The 22,897-nt window shown below is 40.2% G+C and overlaps 1 protein-coding gene and 1 long non-coding RNA gene across 4 annotated transcripts in view; one reads left to right on the top strand and one right to left on the bottom strand.

The window, feature by feature from the left end:
* Positions 1–22,897, bottom strand: part of LOC134495364 (uncharacterized) — a 74,337-nt gene that overhangs the window by 16,154 nt on the left and 35,286 nt on the right. Inside the window, exon 4 of one of the 2 annotated variants that reach the window (XR_010067806.1) lies at positions 21,750–22,229. The exons of the other annotated variant lie outside the window; for it this stretch is intronic. This is a non-coding gene — a long non-coding RNA (uncharacterized LOC134495364). Of the gene's footprint in view, positions 1–21,749; positions 22,230–22,897 lie in introns of those variants that run through there. 2 annotated transcript variants of the gene reach the window in all.
* The window catches only part of MLLT6 (MLLT6, PHD finger containing), a 107,829-nt gene continuing 99,005 nt past the window's right edge, over positions 14,074–22,897 (top strand). For both annotated transcript variants that reach the window (XM_063300748.1, XM_063300747.1), the window contains exon 1: positions 14,074–14,495. In XM_063300748.1, coding sequence (XP_063156818.1) covers positions 14,387–14,495 — 109 coding nt within the window. In that variant the 5' untranslated portion in view covers positions 14,074–14,386. The remainder of the gene's footprint in view (positions 14,496–22,897) is intronic.

Raw genomic sequence — 22,897 nt, 5'->3', positions numbered from 1 at the left:
GCCAAGATCATAGATTTCCCAGTTGTACCTTATGGCTGTGAAAGCTGGATTATTAGACAGGCAAAATGAAGAGAAACTGTCTGTGGTATTGAAGAAAATTGTTGGGAATACTTTGGACCTTAAAGAAAACAAATAATTCAATAGTAAGTAAAATAAAGCTGCTCACTGGAAGTATTAATAATGAAGATAAAACCTAAATATTTTGAACATATAAAGTGAAGGTAAGAATTATTGGAGAAGACCCTCATGCTTGGAAGAATTGAAGGCAATCAAAAACAGAGACTGACAGAAGTTACAGTGGCTAGATCACAATACAAGCACCAGCTTACAAGAATTCAGAGAAGCAGCAACTTCCAGTAGAGACAATGACCATGGCAAAGACAGAAGACCTGGCAAATGGACCAGTCTGTTGGCACCTCTCTGGATAAGGAGAGGCCAGGAGATCACCCACATGTGCTCCAGATGGCTGCTTCTCACGAGGAGACCACTGGGAGATGAAGGGATGAGCCATCATGCTCACAGAGCCTTTTAAAGGGCACTGAGTTCACTAACCTCACTTTCTAATCACTTTAGGAAATTGCTTATTTACTGTTCTAAGGCTATTAGAGATCTTCAGAACCACAAGTTTGAGAAGTCACCTGGTGAGTTTACCTTTCTTCCTGAATGAAAGAGAAATTAACTACAAGTTTAAGAAATTAAAGAATTGGAAATAAATAACAAAAAGCTAAATAAGATTTTGATCTAAGAAAGTTATAAATGAATTAAGGGTCCAGACAACTTTGGAACACTGGGACTTCTACTATAAGTTTGTTGGAAATAATTAAATAAAATAAACAGCATTTTGTGGGAACCGGAATGTTTTGTCTCTCTTTTGTCATAACAGAGATTGAGACTATGATTTCAGAAAGTGGTTACTAGAGGGGATTAAAGATTCCAGACAGAAAAGGAAAAGAAAAAAAGTTTGGTTTTCGGTGGAATTACAAATGACGAGCCAAGAGAATGACCCTGATAAGGACTTTTTACTGGATATTTATTTATTTGTTTGTGTGTCATATTTCTCCACCACCCATCTCGTGTACAATGACTCTGTGTACAAAAGAAGCTGGTTAAAGTTTTGAAAATCAAAGTGGAAATACAAGTGACAAACCAGGACGATGACCTGGGTAATGACTTTTTACTGGATTTTCAAAAGAGGTTTGCTAAAGCCTTGAAGAAGCCTCTGCGAAGGGAAAAAATAAAAATTGAAGATAGACCAAATCTTATGGCAACATCTGAATGAATTAAAGAATTAAACCACCAATCAAGATGAACCTATTTCTTTTTTTTCAAAGTCTTTCTTTGTCCCAAGATCTTCCAAAATAATAGCTGCATAATCCTGTTGCAGCAAAAAGTAAGAAAACATGCTGGCACCTTAAAGATAAATACATTAGCATTAGCTTGCATGAACTGCAGTCCACCTCCTCAGATTAAATGGATTCCAGCCCAGAAACTTTATGACATAATAAATCTATTAGCACTTAAGAGTTCCAAGACTCTGTTGTTCTTACTTAAAAATGTTTCCCAGTGACCAACAAACCTAAACCACAAAACAGTCCTCACACTCTTGTTAAAGACTTCTCTCAAACAACAGTCTGTCTTTCCTTATCAAGCAACAACTGTCACCTGCCAACCAGAAAGCAATGCTCCCATGAACTTGTGCCACATTTGCACCCTTTCCTGAAACCAGGAGGCTCTGCTCACAGTCTCTGATGCCTTAGTCACCTCCCAACTGGATCACTGCAACATGCTCTATATGGAGCTGCCCTTGAAGAACATCCAGAAGCTGCAGCTGATGCAGAATGATGCAGCATGGACTGTTAAGAATGTGCCTCGTTGTGCACATATTACACCTGTGCTCCATGCTAGTTCTCACCTCTAAGGCTCTTCATGGCATAGGGCCAGTTTATTTGTGGGATCGCCTCCCCTCAGTTGTTTCTACCTGCCCAATTAGATCCAGCAGAAAAAGCATGTTGTAGTTCTCATTAGATCTACAAAGAACGTCATCTTGCAAGACTCAGAAGTGGGCCCTTTTGGTTGCTGCCCCTACCCTATGGAACACCATTCCCCTGAGATTAGATTGGCCCCAACCCTGCAGGCCTTTTGGAAGACTCTTAATACATGGCTGTGTTCCTGGGTAAGGATATTAGTGGGAGCCCATCATGTGCTATTTTGTTTAGACTGGATGGATCTTTCTGCTGCTATATGTATGGTTGTGTTTTACATTATGTTTTGCATTGTTTTACCTGCTGTAGCTGTCAAGTGTTGCTTTGTGAGATGGGTGGCTATATAAATTGAAGAAATAAAAAATAAAATAAAATAATCTGGACCCCATGCCTTCCTCTGAGGAAAGGCCAGTCAACAGGAGACATCAAGCAGGCATTGACAAAGGTCTTGCTGACCATTTCCCTGCTGTGATCCATGCTGCGACAGAAAAGAGGCCAGCAGTGTTTACCAAATCATCCATTACATCCACTTGATTTGCTCTTCTGAGTTTGGGACAGGCTTTCTTCCCAGTCTACTGTGGAAATGTTGGCTGAACTTGAGATCTTTTCATGCAAAGCATGTTCAGAACTATGCCTTTCCCAGGCCTTCCTGCAACATTCATGTTAATGGGCATTTTTTGCTAGTGAAATATAAAAGGTAAAAAGCTTTTTGCTGATGTTCCATTAATCAGCCTTCAATAGGCAACTCATAACCACCTGATCACTTTGCCACATCCGCTCTTTATTTCCCCCTCCTCCACTCTGCAAAACCACACAAGGAGGCAAAATGTTCTTTCTGAGGCTTTAGGATTACACTCTCTGAGTGTTGTGCATGTAGAGAGAGATGCAAATATACTCCACCTTCAAGCCATCAATCTTTTCCTGTTTCAATTTGTCAGTGAGAACGTTCATAGGCTGAGTAGATTCTAGGAAACGAAAAGGAGCTGAGAAATGAGGCTGGTTTTTACTTTGCCCCAAAAAAGATGCATGCCAGGTTCAGTCACTGGTTTGCAGTTTTACCAATGATCCATCCCATCCCATCCCATCCCTCCATCTTTTCTTGCTTTTTTTTCCTAGAAGGAACACGTGTAACCAGAGTGTTATTTCCTCTCTTGCTCTCACTCTCCCACACATACTCAAACTAACCAATTCAAACAAACAGCAATTTAGACTATTAGTCACATGCAGATTGGATAAAGGCATGATTCACAAATAAAATTGTAATCACTGATTCATATTTTAATGAACTTTTGAGGCTGACATGAAAGTAAGCCTCTAGGGTACAAGGCAATGCCGGGTGTAGTCCAAGCCAGGTGGAGATGTTTTGAAGCCCCAGAAGAAGGCGATTGCACAGGCTCCTCCACCACAAATGAGGCTGCAAGTGAATGGACAGGAAGGCTGAAAGGTAATGGGTTCTGGAGCAAACCAATGGGAAGACAGTGGAGAGAGTACAGCAATGCAAGCCCCATCACCCACCTCTGCCAAAAGGCTAGAGCTTGCTTTTTGATGCTTTCTCTACCATCTTACCAATCTTGACACACACACACACACCCCATGTGAACATTGCTGATCAACCAGCTGATTTCATGCTTGGAAATCTAGTAACGATTGAGGCCGGTGGTCAGTTTTAGGATGAAAATCATCATGGAACACCAGGGCTGTAGGCAAGACTGGAAAGTTGAAAAATATTCTTGAAGAAAGTAATAACAAATAACTTCTGTATTGGTGTCAAGCAAACTGCATGATTATGTCCATAATCAGGATTCAAGCTTAATTTGAGGGCAATTTTACCCTTACCTTATGTTACATGCCTTTTATTTATTTACATAGTAAATATACACACTAAACAATTATATGTAATCTGTAATCTGCCTAGTAATATATCATTTGGTCCAAATGAAATACTTTGGTGTTCTTTTCAACAATAAGAACCATAATTTAATGTCTTTTGAAAAAGGACCTATCACCACTATACTGTAAATGAATCAGAGTTAAAGACTTTCAAAGCAATCTTTTGCCCTCCTTAACCTTCCATTCCTAAGGAAGTGTACAAAAGATGTCAGGAAGTCCTGTCAACTTTAATGTCCTTCTGAGAAGATATAAAAAAGGTTGAATGTCACAGGGCTGATCCTTTGTAAGTCCAGATTCATCTGGATACCAATTAAATCTCAAACAGCTACTTGCAATGTAGTGGACAATAGTAAGCCAGATGGAATAACAGTAAAAATATAACAAGGCCTCTGCTGGACCAGACCAAAATTTCACTTAGTGCAGCATTCTTTGTCATAGAATATCACAGATTACTATGTATTATATTAGTATTAATATTAGTATTAATAGGAATCTCACAAGCATGAACAGGAGAATAGATTTCTGCTACAGTTGCTCCCCAGCAGGTGGTATTTAAAGTGTGTTGCCTGTGATTCTAGGGGTAGTAAAGAAACAATACCAAGGCATCTAACTATTGATAGCCTGTTCCTCCATGAGCATTTTTGGATTTTCAAAAAAAGGTCTAGGGTGTTGTCACAAAATAATTGCTGTTGTGGAGCTTGTACTGTAATCATCAACCAATTTCTGGAACTAGCTTAGTCACAAAATTATTTCCATGACTTGCGTGACCAGTCATAAAATTTCGATTTATCCAAACACAAAGTGTCTCCATGTTCCTGGCTCTACCTCTGCCCCAACCCACTTTCTATCATGCTCATTTGCCTTCCTAGATAGGTGAGTATACTTCTAAACAAAGCATCCACTATTTGTTTCATTTCTAAGTATATCAGTGAGTCATATGTAAGGCCGGAGACATTCTTATAAATATGATGCTTTGCACTACATCATGCCAGTTTCATCTTAAAAACAAAAACATTAAAAGTTTGTGGAACAGAAAGCCATTGCTATCTGTGGCTACTGAATTACCTACTTTTTTAAGACATTGGTGATCTATTTCTTATATATTATATAGGAATCCATGTTTCCAAACATATCATAAAGTACACCAAATTATTATTAGTATTGTTTTATATTTATAGAGCTACTTAATGAGCCATTCAGGTTGATGGGCAAGGAAGGATTAAACATCCAGTCTTTTCTCCATCTCATACCCTTTTCCACATACAGTACATATCTCATGTTTTCCAGTGTTATACCTTGAACAATATTTATTGCACAACAGGTCTCCACATGTTCAGATTTGTACTTGAGTCTTCATAGAACTCAATGAAAGACATTTAGAATCAAACCTGATGTTCTCAGCATAGTTGTTACCCAGATTTCTGCAATGTGACAGAATGCTGACAGGATAGACTGTTGACTTCTATCTTATACATGAGCAGACTTCAATTTTTTCCTCTCCTTCAACATCTTTAAAATAAGACTTTTCTTGGGATCTGTAAGGGACTTAACATTGAATTGATTTATTGCTTGATCATTCGTAACAAACTAAATATTTAAGCAATTAACATGGTGGGTGAAGTCAAGCATCACTGTTTCAATGTAGTGGAAGTGGATTAAACACACATTTGTTCCTCTAAAACAGATGCCTAAGGATGGCAAGAATGGTTGTTCAGGTTCATCTGTACTTAAAATATAATATTTATTTTTACCTTACATTAGATCTATTAAAGTTTTCTGTACCTCTTTACTAGATGATCTAGTGGTCATCTAGGTTTTTGCAACCTGGTAGCCCTATTTTATATTGTATTCGACTGAATTCTGATTCTGATCACAACAGGAATCAAAACTTTTGACTTCCCTTTCTTTCTTTTGATGAATGGTTTAGTTTTTCCTTTGGGGAAATGTAAGACTACAGCATGCTGTATTGGTTGACCCTGTCCATCTGAAAATTTAAGGTGTTAATTAAAACAAAAATGAACAAAAAGAGACTCATAGCATAAGGCCCAGAAATTTATTATTCTTTAAATTAAAAAGAAAGAAACAGAGGTTCTTGGGATATTGGTTCTGCCCTTCCTAATGCAGGAAGAATAGGCAATTGGGTACCTCTGGAAGTTTTGGACTTGTGCTCTAATTAGTACTTGCTCACATAACTAATACCATAGGACTGTAGGTGTTGTAGTCCAACTTCTAGAAGGCACTATGCCCATGTTTCTCAAGCTTGGCAGCTTTAAGATATGTGGACTTCAACTCCCAGAATTCCCCAGCCAGCATGGGGACTTTATTGCAGTCAGTGACAAATCTCATGAAACAAAAATACATAACACAACACCAAACACAATTTTTAAACTTAGTTATAAAACTATGAAATAAAAACAATATTTTATTGGGTAAAACAATGGCAGTGGTAAGAAATTTTGCAACACTTCTAGAGATGTTAAAGTTCCAATCAAGTAAAATCATTCTCAGAACAGGTGGAACTTCTATTAACAACTGCAGTTATGAAGGTATTGATGCAAGTTACCATAAAAAAGACATGGAAAAACACATGGGCTAGAGTCTGAGTCCTCAAAATCACAAGGGCAAGTTCGTTCTGTGAAAGAGTTACCATTATAACTTCCCTCCAGTATCATGGACAGCAAGTGTGGCAAAGAAATTAAAAGTGTGGCAAAGCAAGTTCTAAGTATGTTGGATAAAGAATACCAAATAGGTAATTTTGCTGATGTGAACAATATATCCCTCCTGTGTAAGTTACCAAGGTCACTCTGATCTACCTGAAGAGCTATATTGAACATCCGTTGTCAGATTGTAGCTCTAGCTCTTAATGGCTCTTGGCCAGCAGAGCTTAACACAAGACGCTGCACTGGCACAGAACATTCTGGATTCTAATTTTCCAGACAGAGAAAAAATTATCACTAAGGCTCACGGTGGGCAGAGAATCACTGGAAAGATAAAGCTTAAACCAGAAGGTGGTCGTATGTATGTATGCATACATGCATGCATTTATTATTTAGCTTTCGAGTCAGCATTGATTCCTAGCAACTGCCTGGACTAGTTCCTGCAGTTTTCTTGGCAAGGTTTTTCAGAAGCAGTTTGCCACTGCCTGCTTCCTAGGGCTCAGGGAGCATGACTGGCCCAAGGTCACCCAGCTGGCTTTGTGCCTAAGCGGGACTAGAACTCAGTCTCCTGGTTTCTAGCCTAATGCCTTAACCATTACACCAAACTGGCTCTCTAAACCTGAAGTAGAGCTGATATATGAAGACCTTTGACTCCAGTGGGGTCACCCCAGTTTCTGAGAGAATTGTTGAACTTAAATGGAACAAGGTACCCAGAATAGCACTGTTAGAAACCTAAAGTGAATTGTATCTAAGATCTTTAAGTTATTATATGCATGTAAGGAGTTTTATGTTGGCAGGTATGTATTTGTCTCCTTTAATGGGGGAAAAAAAAACAGAATGGCCTTAGCACTATTGTTGACCTTATCAGGAATAGATTTAATTTGTTCGTGCCAGATGCTAGAGAGTTGAAATACTAAACAAAGAGATTTCATGGATGAAATCTGGTCTATATTGTTATGACTGAATAACTGAATATGCAAAATCCTGAGTATGAGGTTCTATATTATTGAAAATTGACATATGGACACTTTTCCCATATCTATTTTAAAAGGGAATTATCTTATTAGGCTGACACAAGATTACACAATAATAAGTTTGTAACTTTGCGTTGATTGAATAAAGATCCTAATACACTGATTAGATTTGGAATTTTTCTTCTGGCCACTACAGGGAAAGTAGTTATAGCATACAAGGATGTTTGGTGAAATATGGCACTTCTTTTGATCCAGGATGACACTACTCTACCCACTGATCCCAGCCAGTTTTCTGTGGTATCAATTCTAGATACCAGTTAGGAGTTTTTCATTACTGTACTGTATTGTCTTTCCTGAAACACATATGAATACTTAAAGTTACACAATGGGTTGAAATGAATGAGTATCCAAACTGCACATTCACCACAATTAGATGGCAATATAGAATTCAGCTCCTTCTTTCCTCCTATCAACTCCTAACCCTTTGAAGTGATTAGTAGTTAACAGCTGTCAGTGTTTCCTCCACAGCCTCACCTCCAGCTGGGATAGCGTTAATGGCTGTGGAGGTCCCAGCTATACATGGAGAGCTCCACAGACATGACGCTAGTACCAGCAATGCCTTTAGTAGCAACTGTCAACAAGAGACCCCAAATTCATTCATTCTAAAGATGAGGCTTAGATTTAGAGTTGCCAGATCCAAGGACTTTGGGATATTTTCCCCTCCAGCTGGTCTGGGAAGAGAAATGCAGTAAAATGCACTGGGGTGTCTCAGGGAGAATATTGCTGCCCCGGGTTTCACCTGGGATACTACAGGAGTGCAACACTGAGGTACGTCTCCACTCTCAGTGTAGCGTCAAAGTTAGATTATACAGGTGGAATCCAATACACCCTGACCTGGCTATCAAACACAACGGGATTTGCTTTTGAGCTGCATAGAGTTGACCTAGTAATATCTAAATACTTTAATCAATAAATAAACTCACCTCACTTCACAGGTTCAAGGCAGTGTAGAAGTCAAATACGGGTCAAAGAACAATATAATTAAAAAAACAATAACAAACACCAATGGCATTTAATAGTGTTTAATAATGTAGAAGAAATGTATGCATGAAGGGAGAAATAATAATAGTTTCTATCTGAATAATGGCTTCAGATTACAAAAGTCATCTTTTTTTTTAATGGCAGATTACTGGTGTCATCCCTTATGCAGGATTGTAATATAGTGTCCATGCTCAGGACATATAAATTTCCAAATATATTACTATACTTGTTTTCCAGTTGTCCTTTTCTTCTCTCTCTCTCTCTCCCTCCCTCCATACATACTTTCTCTTTTTGTATGCCCTTCCCTCACCACAGGGGTGAATTATGTAAATTGGAATTTAATCCCTCAAAAGGCAAGCTCACAGTTCAAGTCCAAGTGTCTTTTTGTGCAGCCAAATGGAAAGCTGATCTTCTGAATCCTGCTTTTTTTTCCTCCTTTTGTCTAAAAGTTGAATACAGCTTTAGTCATTTTTTAAAAAGTTAAAACTTAATGGTAAGTTAAAAAGTGATAGAAAAATTAAATTTATGTTTTAAAACTTTGCCACAGAATGTAGACAAAAAAAATTTAAACTTCCTCCTCCCTAACATGCAGTAAAGCCAAGAGTATTTCCAGCAATGTGGTGGGCATGAGCCTATATATCATCTGCCTGTGTGACTTTCAAAGGAATGCAGTAGAGGAGACAGGTCCCAGCGGGCAGTTTCTGCCTTCTTGTCCCTTGATGTAACGCTTGAACAGGTGCAGCACAAAAGATCCTAAACTTGTGGTTATTGGACAATTTGGAAAAGCACTTTTTTCTGATGTAAAAGCAGAAAAAGTTTTAGAAAGACCAAAGTAAGTTTATCGCAATGGTAGGAACGTAACATGCTTATATTGCCATAGAGGAAAAATATAATTATAGAATTCTAGCTTCCACATTCAATCATTTCTTCCATCATAGGCCTGAGAATTGGTCACTTGATAGTGGTTTCACTGAGCTTTGATTTGCATATGTGAATTGAGCTAATATACACAATTAAAATACTGTGTGCAAAATTTTCTTTTCTGAGGCACGGTAATTATTGATGGTATAGATTCACGCATGGCTACTCATCATCAAAGGTTTGATGGAATCCTGGGCATCTGTAGGGAGAGGCAAGTGATGCCCTTAGCATCATGATGTCATTATACAAATATGAATAATGATATAATTGTGGCTTGTTTCAAACACCTATGGGTGTAACTTAGACTTCCCACCTCTTCCTCATTTCCAGTAAGGGTCTTTATCTGGTGGTTTTTTTTTGGTCTGTTTGTTTTTTGTGCCAGTTTGGAGTAGTGATTAAGGCATGAGGCTAGAATCCGGGAGACCATGAGTTCTAGTGTCGCCTTGGGCATAAAGCCAACTGGATGACCTTGGGCCAGTCCCTCTCTCTCAGCCCTAGGAAGCAGGCAATGGCAAACCACTTCTGAAAAACCTTGCCAAGAAAACTGCAGGGACTTGTCCAGGCAGTCACCTGGAGTCAACACTGACTTGAAGGTGCGCACACACACACACAAGTCAAAACAAGATTTTATATTAAAGATCAAAGGGCTCTACTTAGCAGAATGAAGAAAAAAGGCCACTAAATGTAGCAGGAGTGGAGTGGACCAACACAATTTAAAATAATACTTATTGCTATCTAAAAAAATTAGCTCAGCCCCTTTAAGACTATTCACTCCAAATCTAAAATTATCTAATAATATCCATTCATCTGTCCATTACAGTTAGATATTTCCTTTTTTCTAAGGGAATGAAGTGGCTTACACAGTCCATCCTATCCTCATCAAAATCTCATGACATAAGAGAGGCAAGGAAATACCCTATAAGTTTTGTGGCTGAATGGAGATTTGAACTGGATTTTCCTAGGTTTAGTACAGAACTCTGTCCACTGTACCCTATGTACTGTGTTATCTCAAGGTCTTGTAATGGTTCACTGAAGCAATCACTTACATTATCAGATACATGAAATAAATTGAAAATGTGGCAGGTGGGAAGATACAGAGGAGGAAGTAGCTATAGATAACTTTAAAACCAAATGGAGAAGGTGGAAAGAAGGTAGCAAAAGACTTCCTGATTAACTTGAGCGCTTCAGCTTTCACAGATATACTCTGCAACCACATGAAATAAATTAAGTTACATTACACTTTGAACAAAAATAAGAAAGCTTGTATGTCTCCATCTGTTTCTTGCTCAGTCCATCCAGGGCCGCAACTGGGGGGTGGGGGTGGGGGTGGGGGGTGGGCAAGCAGGGCATGTGCCCCGGGTGCTGCACTGGGGGGGCACCAAAATGGGTGCGGAATCCATGTTTGCCCTGGGTGACACAGACCTTGTTGCAGGCCTGAGTCCATCCTCCACTCCACTCTGTCCTCTTTGAAAATTATCATTTCCAATATAGCAATCTCAAAAAAGGGAGCTTGAAATAGATTTGGAAGGGCTTCTTTAAGGTGTTACATTTACCCTCCAGTTATGGCTTGTTCCCTCATGCAGGGGACCAGTTCAGCACCTAGCATCAATAGTTATAAGTGCGTGGAACAGAAGAGTTTGTCACAGACCACCCAAATTAATAGGGCCTTTCCCCACTTGTTTCAAACCATGGCACAAACATGACCTTGCAGTACCTTTTTTTTTTTTGGCTGTATCTGCTGTGACTTCATTCTCATGAGTTGTTCCTAGGTGTACCATTGTTAAAAGTAGCATTTCCCCCATTAAGCTGACAATATCCAACAACAACCAGTCACTCTCTCTCAGCCCAAATCACCTCACAGGGTTGTTGTTGTGGGGAAAAATAGGAGGAAGGAGTATTTGATATGTTTGCCACCTTGAGTTATTTATAAAAATAATAAAGGTGGGATAAAAATAAACAAAACAGCAAAAAGATGTGAAAAAATCTGCTATGCTTTGTCAAGCATTAAGTCAGAAATGACGTCAGGTGGTTAGAGAGGTGCTTATTGGCCATTTCAGCTGATAGTCACATCTTCTTTTCTTCAGTCCTCCGTCAACTTCAGCTGCCATTATTCTCTCATTGCCTTCCCGAAGAGCTGGACACAACAGTGCGCTGGTCTCCTTTGGATTTGCACAAGTGCAATAGAGCTATATTTTCTAGCACGACACAGGGATACCCTTTGTGCTCCTCTGACCACCTTGTTGTAGCTGCCTGCAAAAGCTTTCCTGTCAGAAGCACATGTCCACTTGGATAGCACAATATGACACATAAGTGTACCATTTCACAGCCTCCAGAGTGATAGAAACAATCAGTAGCTACTAAATTAAAATGGTGGTCTACCAAAATTGTGCAATAGCATTACACTGCTCAATTGACAGCACAGTAAGTACTTTATGTATCTTACTGTTTCAGTGCAAGGCAACATAGAATAGTAGTGGGATGATATGATTAACCCCACACCTCCCAACTGCTTCCTGAACAAAACATGAGGTATCTGGAAGTTGGCATTGGTTAGCTATAGAAAGAAAGAAAAGGAAAGGGGAAATCCTAAATAAAGTGCTGCCTGTGACTCACTATCTTTGTGACTCCAATCTTTTTTTATTTTATTCAGTTCAGAACAAAGTGTAGGAGGAGTGGCATGGGAAGGAGCATAAAGATGATGCACAGAGCCCACAGTCAGACTTGCCTAGTTCCTACTGCAGTGTTGTGATTATTGGATATTTTCCTTGTTGGTTGGTGACATGCTTAGAGGAGCAGCAAAACAAGAGTAATCAACCAATCACTTTGCTTATCACATGCTACACAGGCATAATCAGGACAGCACCAGTTCAGCAGTAAGCCAGAGCAGTAGACAGGCTAGGGATCTATAATGGGGGCAGCGAGTTTCATGCCAGTTTGGCCTAGTGATCAAGGCACCAGCTAGAAACCAGGAGACGGTGAGTTCTAGTCCCACCTTAGCCATGAAAGCCGGCTGGGTGACTTTGGGCCAGTTACTCTCTCTCAGCCCAACTCACCTCACAGGGTTGTTGTTGTGGGGAAAATAGGAGGAGGAAGTTCCCTGCCTTGAGTTATTTATAGAAGTAATAAAGGCGGGATTAAAATTCTAAAAGAAAAGAAAAGAGAAAAGTACAGTTTCCTGCAAACCCAATAGATAGCATTTAGCTCACCAGAGGGGGAAGGCCCATAACAGTGACCAATAACTCCAACCCTCATGGATTTGATTAACCCTCTCTTAAAACCATCTAAACTGGTAACATAATGAAATCTGATGCTGGCAAACTCCATTGTTTAACTATGTGTTGTGTCAAGAAGTACTTCCTTTTACCAGTTCTTAATCTCCTCTCAATTAGTTTTACCAGGCAACCTGAATTCTAGTGTTGTGAGGAAAGGAGGAAGAATCTCTCTCTCTTCATCATGCAAGATTTTACAAATGGCTGTCCTGTCTCCTTGTATCTTCCTTCACAAAAATCCCACCACTTTGGTTCTACTGCAAACAGATGCGTAAGAGGAATCCACATCCAGGACAAGACTGAACTAACACTCTCTTACTTCCATTTTTCTCTCACATAATTTTGTTTTGGAACATATATTTGTCTACCACAACTGCCCAGATGCCAAGACACATCCTTCACCTCATCCAGTGCCCCCCCCCCACATATTGGCCTAATTTACTTTCCCAAATTCTCAGCCAGCATATAAACCAAATTGAAACTGAAAGTTCAGCTAGATATTTTACTTACAAGTTTTCTTTGACATTTTGATTGGTCCCAGTGAAGTGTATCTCTAATTTCCTCAATCCTTCCTCGTGATTCAATACAGCTACCTCAGATTTTGTCTGCTTTGGGATATCTATAAACTTGTTTCATTTTTTGAAAGGCTATTAGCCAGATTTTACATAATTTTACATTGTGTTTATTAATTACAGTTTGCTGTTTTATTGCACACGGGATAAATGTACATTATGTTGTAACCTATGGGTTGCAACAATAAATTATAATTGATAGCTATAAACTAGGCAGGTTTTGAAGCCCACACGCGCTCTTTCCTCTTCCCCTCCCCCGTTAAGATTTGTTTATTCACCGCATCGGCCAAAAGGTGGCGCTGATGACGTTTTTAATCTGTCAATCGTTAGATAATAGGCTTTTAAGCGAGTGCTATATTCCTCCTCCTTTTTTTCTCTTTTCTTTTTTTCCTGCTCCATCGCCCCATATTGGACAATAAACAAGAGAAGAAAAAAGAAAGAGAAAGAAAGAAAGAGAAAGGGGGAAAAAGTGCTCCCGTACTTTAGATGCTAACTCCGTCCTCCTCCCCCCACCTCGAAGACGAAGCCGGAAAAAGAAACAAATAGCAGCCCCCCTTCAGTATGGTCACAGAAAAGCGGGTCGAGGGGTGGGGATGGGGGAGAAAAGCAGCATAACCCCCAATGCGCCCCCCCCGTGCGCCCCGGCTGCTCCCGAACCTAAGACTTCGGAGCCGTAATTGCTGCGCTCTCGGCCGCTAGCAGCTAGGGCGACGTTCTGTGCGTGTGTGCGCGCGTGAGCGTCGGGTGTCGGTGAGTGTGTCGGTGTGCCTGGGGACCAGCCACCGCGTCTGCCCGAGCTCAGCGCCAGCGATGCCGCCAAGCTCTCCTTTGCAAATAACAATGTGGCATTTTCGTCCGGGGGGGAGGCGTCCGAGCCTTCTGCCTTCTTCCCCGTCATAGCGGATTGTGAGGGGGCATATCTTTTACATATCAAGGCGGGTCGGGGGAGGAGAGAAGGCCCGAGATCGAGAAGAGGAAGAAAAGGACTAAGAGTAAATGCGTGCTTGGAAACAGCCGTGCCAGCAGTAACACAACAAGGGGTGGGGGTGGGAAATCAGCAAAAAAGAAACTTATGGAAGAATGAAGGAGATGGTGGGCGGCTGCTGCGTCTGTTCTGATGAACGCGGCTGGGCAGAAAACCCCCTGGTCTACTGTGATGGGCATGGCTGTAACGTGGCGGTGCATCAAGGTAAGACCCCCCACCTAGCCTTTCCTCCTCGCGGATACCTTGGCCAAACCCCCCACTCTCCCCGCCAAGCCCCGGCTCCCCTTCTAACTCTCCGGGCGCCTGCCAGAAGTGGCTTGGCAGACCTGGAAAAAGACTGTGGGGGTTAATCGGGACCACCCCCTCCCGCATTGATTGCCACCCTAAAACCTTCGCAAGCTTTGAGTAAAATAAAAAAGCGGCGGGATTGGTTTCGACATGGAGGAAGAAGAGTTGGAGGCGGGCTAAAACGTACATCATCATCGCCGCCACCACCACCACCATCATCATCATTGTTATTGTTGTTGTTACCATGCATTGAAGGAATTCTAGCGCCTTTTGTTCCGTGGGGGTACACTTGACAGGGTAGAAGGAGGCGGATGCAATGCTTTGCAAAAAAGAAAGGGGGGGTTGAGGAAAAGGGTTGTACGTGTGGTTGTCTGTGTATGTTGGCTAGGAAAAGCATGATCTTAGCTTTTCCTTCTCCCCTGGAGTATGTGCGTGTCTATGTGCACATGCACGTAGTTGTTGCTTTGCTTTGTTTTGCTTTTCTATTCATTAATTTTTAATTGCACCACCATATAAAGGGGTGGAGGTGGGAATACATCTGAATACCAGCAGACTCAGAAGGGGTAGAGGGGACGGGAAAGCTCGATTGCTGTGGATGTTGTAAAACATATTATTTGACGTAGATTCAGAATGGCAGTGACCTCTGACTGTCTCCCTCAGCTTCCTTCCGGATTAGCTGAGCTTCTATTATTAGCTGCCCTGTAACATTGGGGATTTTTTATTATTTATTTTAATGTTGTGGGTGGTGGAGGGAGAGGGGAGACTTTCTGGCCTGAAATTTCAAGGTAAATGAAGCAAAGCAGAATGACCAATGTGGGAATTGGCAAAACCGCCCCGTGTAAAGAAAGCTGAAATGTGTGTGTGTGAGAGAGAAAGAGGACCGCGCTCTTACTACCACTTTCTAGTTACCTGTAGTAGATCATTAATCCTGGAAGTACAAGGCTGAGGGGGAAATACCTCAGTTACACCCTGCCTCTGGTATCTAGGTTTATTGCTGTAGCCTGAGCTGAGCTGCTGAAAGGAGAATCAGCAGAGTTTAGGGTTATTTGCTGTGGTGAACAGTCATCTTGAAAGGAGAAGTCTTCACCTGGTCATGTACTTGACTTCAGTTTGTGGCAAACCAGCTGTTCTGGGCCATTCAGGCTTTGATTTCCATAGCAGAATAACTGGGGCTTCCCTGGTCCATAATCTCCAAGCTTCATCTGTGACAGCTGAAATTTGATTTCTGTGGATGTTCTCCATGCCCTCAGATGTGCTGTCTTCACATGGCAGGAAGTATTTGTTTAGACAGACTTTTTGAAGTTCGATGGAAGTTGGGGGAGGTGCCCAAACAGAATTCACCTCTTTTTTTCTCTCCTATAAGTCATTTAATATAGTAAATTTGTATAACTGGATTTTATAGCTGACAGCTTTGGATGGCAAAAAAAAAAAAGGAAATAGCTAGCTAGCTATCACAGCAGATGGCAGTATCTAATCAGCTTTGGCTGATCTTGAAAAAAACAAAGCTTTGCTGGATCTGGTATGAACCTAGATGGGAGACCACCAGGGCATCCTGGGTTTGAAGGCTAGATGGGAAAATTGGGGGGGGGATTCCAGAAGAACATAATGACAAACATGTTCATACTGTGCCAAGAGCACAGTATTTACATATACATGTAATTACCAGGAGTTAAGCTTGACTTGATTGGGGATGTTACCATTATCTAATTTGATCATTGATCTATGGAACATCAGTGCCAGTGGAGGGTCACCAAGTGGTCCACCATAACCGCATCACATTTGCCACCACTAGAGTATTCAGAGCCTGCTAAGCACCTCAGCCGCTGCTTCTCTGCATTCTGTCCATCAGCTGATTTGCAAAAATGGATCAGTGGCCAAAATTTGTTCATAGAAGTGTGTGAGTACACATACAAGTGGTAGCGTCAGTACTACAATTCAGAAAACTGACAATAGTGAACTGGACTTGAGTATAGTTACTGACTAGAGTCTCACACAAGCAACCTAACAAAAATATGAGTTGGAAACCCAATAGTTAATATCTAAACATGGGGTTTTATTAGAGATCTACTCATTTGTAGCCCTCTAATATTCAAGAGGTTTCTATTGAAGTACATTGTTGACCAGTAAGTTTGTGCTAAAAGTTGCTATTATGTCATGAGGTACTTAATATTTAATTTTGAATTAATGTTTTCGGTACATTTAGTTTAAAAATCCTTTTAAAATGCAGGGGATGGAATACAAACACAACTATAATCACTACCTTACTTGCCAAAAAATGTGAACTCCCGTGCTTTTAAAGACAAAAATGTAGGGGTGTGTGTTTGTTTAATTTGGCGTTTCCCACATTTTCCAAATATTTATGTGGTAGTTCTCTACTGCAGAAAGTTTCAGATACACTGACCTAGATCTAGATATACAATGAATCACATTTTATTCATATTACATAGTTTATAACATAAACTTACATATATTAGGTTACAGCTGATCATTTTCCCATGTAATTTCCACAATTAAATTTGAAATTAATCCTTGTTTGAAATTAAGTCTATTTTTGTAGCTTTGATGCTATATCCTGAATATCCAGCACATAAAAATAATTATGCATATAAGCAAATGAGGTAGAACATCTTGCAGAAAAGAGAATATATGTCAGGTGCAGCAGCATCTGTAGGGAGGGTAAAAAAGTCAAGTTGGTGGTTGTATCAGCACGAAGCCCTGCTCCTTTTTATATGTGCATCAACAAAAATGCACATACAAAAGGAATGGGATATCAGTCACGCTGCCATGACCACCATCTTGACTTTTTGACACACACACACCCCAATCCCAGTGCTGCTGGTCAGCTGGCTATTTACCTGTATTAGGGAGAGCTGCTGCAGCTAGATATAAACTTCAGCTATAAATACATAGTGATCAACAGTTTGTTAAAAAACGTTGCCTAACCTCCTAACTGGGTACCATCTCCGATTTCCCCCTTGGCCATCGAGCTATGAAATATTGGCAATGAGGTTTAAAAGCCTAGGATTTTTATTTCTCTTGTACTAAGGAGTCTTACTAGGATGGGAAAAAGCATTTTGTTCCTCCTCCACCATATTTATTTCTTCATCTTGTATGGCCGCCCATCTCAACAAATGACTCTGGGCAGCAAGGCGTATTACTGTGCTGGTTTTGCAGGAAAAGTTTACTTTTGCCTCTGAATGTACAAAAACCGATATGGTTAGCACAGGAGTGATGCTTCTGATAGCCTCCTGATTTGCTATTCTGGAATTGCTTGTTCTCTCTTGCATGGAATGCTTAACTAGCACCTTGTTAAATTTATGATGGGCTTGATCACTTCCTTTGCATACAACTTTTCAGATTCAGACTTTTGCACATTCTGGTTCATCCACTCAGTGTAGATCAAGGTGCACATCTTTTTTCTGAGCTGGAGCTGCATTTACCCTTTGAAAAGTAGGTAGCGGGCCATATCTATAAGGTGATGCCAGATCAAAAGTTGAAATTGATGTGTATTTAACTTTTAAAAATGTATCAATACTCTCTGGTCATATACTTTATAAGATCTTCTCTTCCGTCCTACTTCAAATTATAATTTGATAATCACTTGTGGAGGTCTCAGAGGGCTCCCCCTGGGTTATTGTGGGGCCACATACAGCCTGGGGGCCTCACTTTGTGTACCTCTGCTCTGTTGATGGAGTAGATGACCCAATGGTCAGCATCCATATAATACAGCTTCTTTTTCAGAATTTGGTTGACCAGAAGAGCAAAACAGTTGAGCTCAGGTTTCTAAGGTCTACATCCATGCCAATTATCACAGCTGTATTATTTATGCAATTCAAAACCCGAACAGTAAAATATGCAAATACAAAATACAGGTATAAAATGTAACTTAAGACTTCATGATTATACAAAAAAGTACAGTGAATACATTTTTAATAATAGTTTCCTTTCTTTCCTGATAGCTGCCAATGTTGTTGTGATTTCCTAGTCAGTTTGCTAAGTGCTTTGCTTCTAGAAATATCTACAGAGTTGTGCACTTGCAGCAGTATAAAAATCTAAATAAATATCCTGACCCTAAACATAAGGATTTAATTTGGTATTATGGCAGATAGTTTCCAACAGATTCTTCCATTCATTTGGCTAATCCCCTTTGAAAGAACCAGTTCTAAAATAAATTACGCACCAATATGCATTGGAAGCAGGGTTTTTCATTGTTTCATAAAATATTTGAGCTAGGGACGAAACAGTGAGGTAGACAAATGTGTTGATAACATCATCCCTATCCAAATATAAAGGGGCTGGGGGAGGGATGTTTGGGCATTACAATTTCAAATGCAGTTCAGTGGAAGCAACTCAGAGAGACGTACAGCAGGTCAGAAAGTCATAACTTTACATACATATGGTGGAGGTCTAATTTAACTTTACCAGGAAAGGAATCTTAAGATAGTTAATGAAAAAGCTAACTCAGTAACTGCTGCAAAAAAGTGAAAATCTTGGTGACTGTTAGAAAAGGAATTGAACACAGAACTTCCAGTATTGTAATACTTTATCCAAATGCATGGTGCAATCACACTTAGAATACCAGGCACACACTTGTTACTCCACCCTCCAAAACAATAGTATTGAGCAGAAAATCATGCCATCAGAGTCATTAAGGCGATGGAGCAAAGCCCCTAAACCAGGGTTTCTCAACCAGGGTTCTGTGAGAGGTCACTAGGGGTTCCCTGGGAGTTCACGATTTATTTAAAAAATTATTTCAAATTCGGGCAACTTCACATTAAAGAGGTAACTTTCATTCTTTATTTTTAGTTTAAGAACACTGTTAATGCATATATACAGGCCTACACATGAAATGAATGTAATAATTTTGTAACTTCTGGCCTATATTTGAGCCTGAATGTGCAGGAGTTCCCCGAGGCCTGAAAAATACTTCAAGGGTCCTCCAGGGTCAAAAGGTTGAGAAAGGCTGCCCTAAACTTTCATGCACCAGAGACCAAATCATGAGGTGCATGAATGTTGGCAAGTAAGGCTGTGCAGAGAGAGAGAAAAAGGCTGGGGGGGGGGGATAAGTGAGATCTGAAAGAAATGATATGCAAAAAAATTACACATAGGACAGCTACCTTAAAGCTTAAATGTAGGTGTAAAGTAATCATAGTTACCTGTGTTAGTGTTGATACAAACAAACATCCTTGCATTAGTAAGCCAATAAAACTGTGTAAAAAGATACAGTCTCCTTTGAATTGTGTTTAACTGGTGACTTTATGGCTATATATACTGATTTAGGATACAGGAGATAGAAGTTTGCATCCAGGCTATATAACTTTTGATGGAATTGAAACAGATTTCCCTCTCTCCCTCCCTCCCTTCCTTCCTTCTTTCCCTGGGCTGCTGTTGCAAATTTAACCCAACTTCTTCCCATGTGTTGGTTCATTTAGAAATAATTCTGTAATTTAAATGCAAAATACCTCATGATAATGAGGAAGACTCAGAGCCCCCTGTGTCTGCTTAGTCTCTAGGCAAGATGCTCATAGATGAGCAACTTCAAGTTTTTGCTGTGCTGTCTTCCTTTTTAGATTCTGTCTCTTTAAACTGGAATTAGACTAGACAGCCCCTCAAATAGAGGACTGCTCTTTATAAAGTAGGACACATGGCCATCCAATCAGAATTCCTGTCCTCACTTGTCACAAACTGTTATCTTTTTGCTGCTGCTGCCTTACTCTTTGATGTGTGCCATTTTTCTAATGAATGATCTGGCTGAGATTTTCCAGCCCTGAAAATTAGGTGTGTGCTGATGTCTGTGTTTTGTGCACCTCCTGTTGTAAGGCCAGAATTCCACAAATTTCTCCTTTCCTCTCTTATATACAGCATTTAGCATCCATGGGCACATTAGACAGCTTCTTGTCAGAAGTGAGCCTGAGAGTCTAACTCCATACTCTTCTTTCAAGTTCAGTCTCCTTTAAAGGAAGCTGTTAACAACATTTGTTTTTATTTGTTGAATAGGAGAAAGTCAAAACAGACTGTGTTTAGAAGTGTGGGAGAGTTATGTGCTGGGTGAATATTTTAGTATTCTCAGAACAGTAACCTAGTTGTTGGCAGGTGTTACTCACCTGTGCTTTGGGCCCTACATTGGATACCAGTGTTGGTTGTGACCTCAAAAGCCCTGTATGGTTTGGCACCTCAGTACTGGCAGGATCAACTTCTTCTGTCTGTATCAGTTCATCTAGTATGTTCTTCCCAGACGACACAAGGAGAAGCTTTGGGTCATGTTTGCTGCCTTGAGTTGACCATATGTTTATGTTTATTTATTAAAAAGGTGGGATAAAAATACAGTAACATCCCACCTTTGCAAAATAAAAGGAAACCAAGGCCAGGAGGCACTGTTTTTCAATCTCTGTTCTGGCTTTGTGAAATACCCCCTCCCTTCCTTACAACTTACTCCATGAGTTCTAGATTCTGGAAGCTATGAAAATGGAGTTTTCCAAAGAGTGCTTGATCAAATAGTTTGTTCTTACCAACTTATTTCACTTTGAATTACTTAGATTGATTTGTTGTTATTGTTCCATTTGGTTTTGTTATGATTTTTTAAATTTATCTTTCATTATCACTATGATTATAATTTACCCTTGTGTTGTTATAACTTTGGTTAGTTATTGGTTGTTTTCTAATAATTATACTTACCGAGAATGTTTTTAACTTTTAAGGAAGGGTTTGTAAAATTGTTTTATAAATTGCTATGAGTTTGTAGAATAAATAAAAGCATAATAAATAATAGCATCAGTTTTACTAAAATGGTACAAGTGATAGACAGGATGGTACATTCATACATTCATGGGCTGCAGTATCTCTCTGGGCATCTTGCTTGGTAACCTGTAGGTTCCTTGTTCTACCTAAATTTTTTACTAAAAAAAATGGGAAACTGGCATGCAGAAAAGCTAAACTCCAACCTCAAATCACATATTTATTTAAAGATTGCCTCTTTAGAAAATGAAGATGATAAGAGGATATAATTTAGCACTTTATTTGAAAGTGTGGCCAATTGCCTTACAGAAAGGATCAAAATAATTTGAGTTGCTAGAAAATATCAGGAGGGATTAAAAAGATACTGAGGAGCAACTCCATGAGTTTGCCTTCTGGTAAATGGGTGGTTTGTAACTGCTGTGTCCACTCAGAAGCCATTTTATGCCAACAATCACAACATACTCTCAAAGCTACACATATGTCCACTAGTCCAAAAAGTTAGATAAGACTGAAGAAAATCATTTTGATTTGATTGATCTACTGAACTAGGCAATGAGGTTCCAGTTAGTTAGTCACATTTCTACCCTGCCACAACCTAAAAAAACTTACAGCAGCTTATAGCAAAATAAAAGACATATAATGATAGAAAACCCCAAATACCTAAAATATCTAAACTTGCTAGCAACAATTAAGTGGCATCATAACCTAAATGCCCTCCAGAAAACTTTCATCTTCAACATCTTCTTGAAGGCAAACAGCATCAGAGTTAAGCAAACCTCCAATGGAAGACCATTCCAGAGAGCCAGCCATACAGTGGAAAAAACAGCACTCTGGGGTTTCGACCTCCTTGACCTTCCCAAAATGGGAAATAATCACCTGCTTCTCCCAGCATGATCAAATCGGTCAGGCCAACTCCTGTGGAGAGATGCAGTCCTATAAGTAACTTGGGGCTGAGCCTTGAAGGGCTTTATGTGTTAAAATTAGCACTTTAAACTGCATTCAGGAGCCAATGCAAGGCCTGCAGTATAGGTGCAATATGATCCCACCAACTATTCCTGGTGAGGACCAACTGGAAGTCTTTAAAGGAAACCCTGTATAGAGCATGTGACAGTAGACTAAGCAAATGGTGATGAGGGCATGCGCCACTGAAGCAAGGCCCTCACATCCCAGGTAAGATCACAATTGGGGCATCATGCCTTTCACCTGCTGATCCAGCAGGAGCCCCAAGTCCAGGAGGACCTACTCCTTTAGGGGTAGTGCAACCCTGTCTAGGGCATCATTGAGGCCATAGGAAGAATCCCAAAGTATAGTCTTGCTAGGATTCAATTTTAGCTTGTTCTTTCCCATCTAGACCCTCACAGTCTCCAGGTTCCAGGACAAGACTTTGACAGCATCTTCAGTTCAGCATGGGGCCGCAATATAAAGCTGGATATCATCAGCATACTGATGTTAATGGTGCCCAAAGCACCAGATGACCTTGCCCAGTGGCTTCATGTAGATATTAAATAACTAGGAGGAGAGAATTGACCCCTGTGATACCCCACAAGGGAGCAACCTCCATGCCAATCTCTTCTCCCCTCCCA

Source organism: Candoia aspera, chromosome 4, assembly GCF_035149785.1.
Source record: "Candoia aspera isolate rCanAsp1 chromosome 4, rCanAsp1.hap2, whole genome shotgun sequence".
Lineage (NCBI taxonomy): Eukaryota > Metazoa > Chordata > Lepidosauria > Squamata > Boidae > Candoia > Candoia aspera.
Note: the sequence above shows the minus strand (reverse complement) of the source record. Positions and strands in the feature narration are given on the sequence as shown.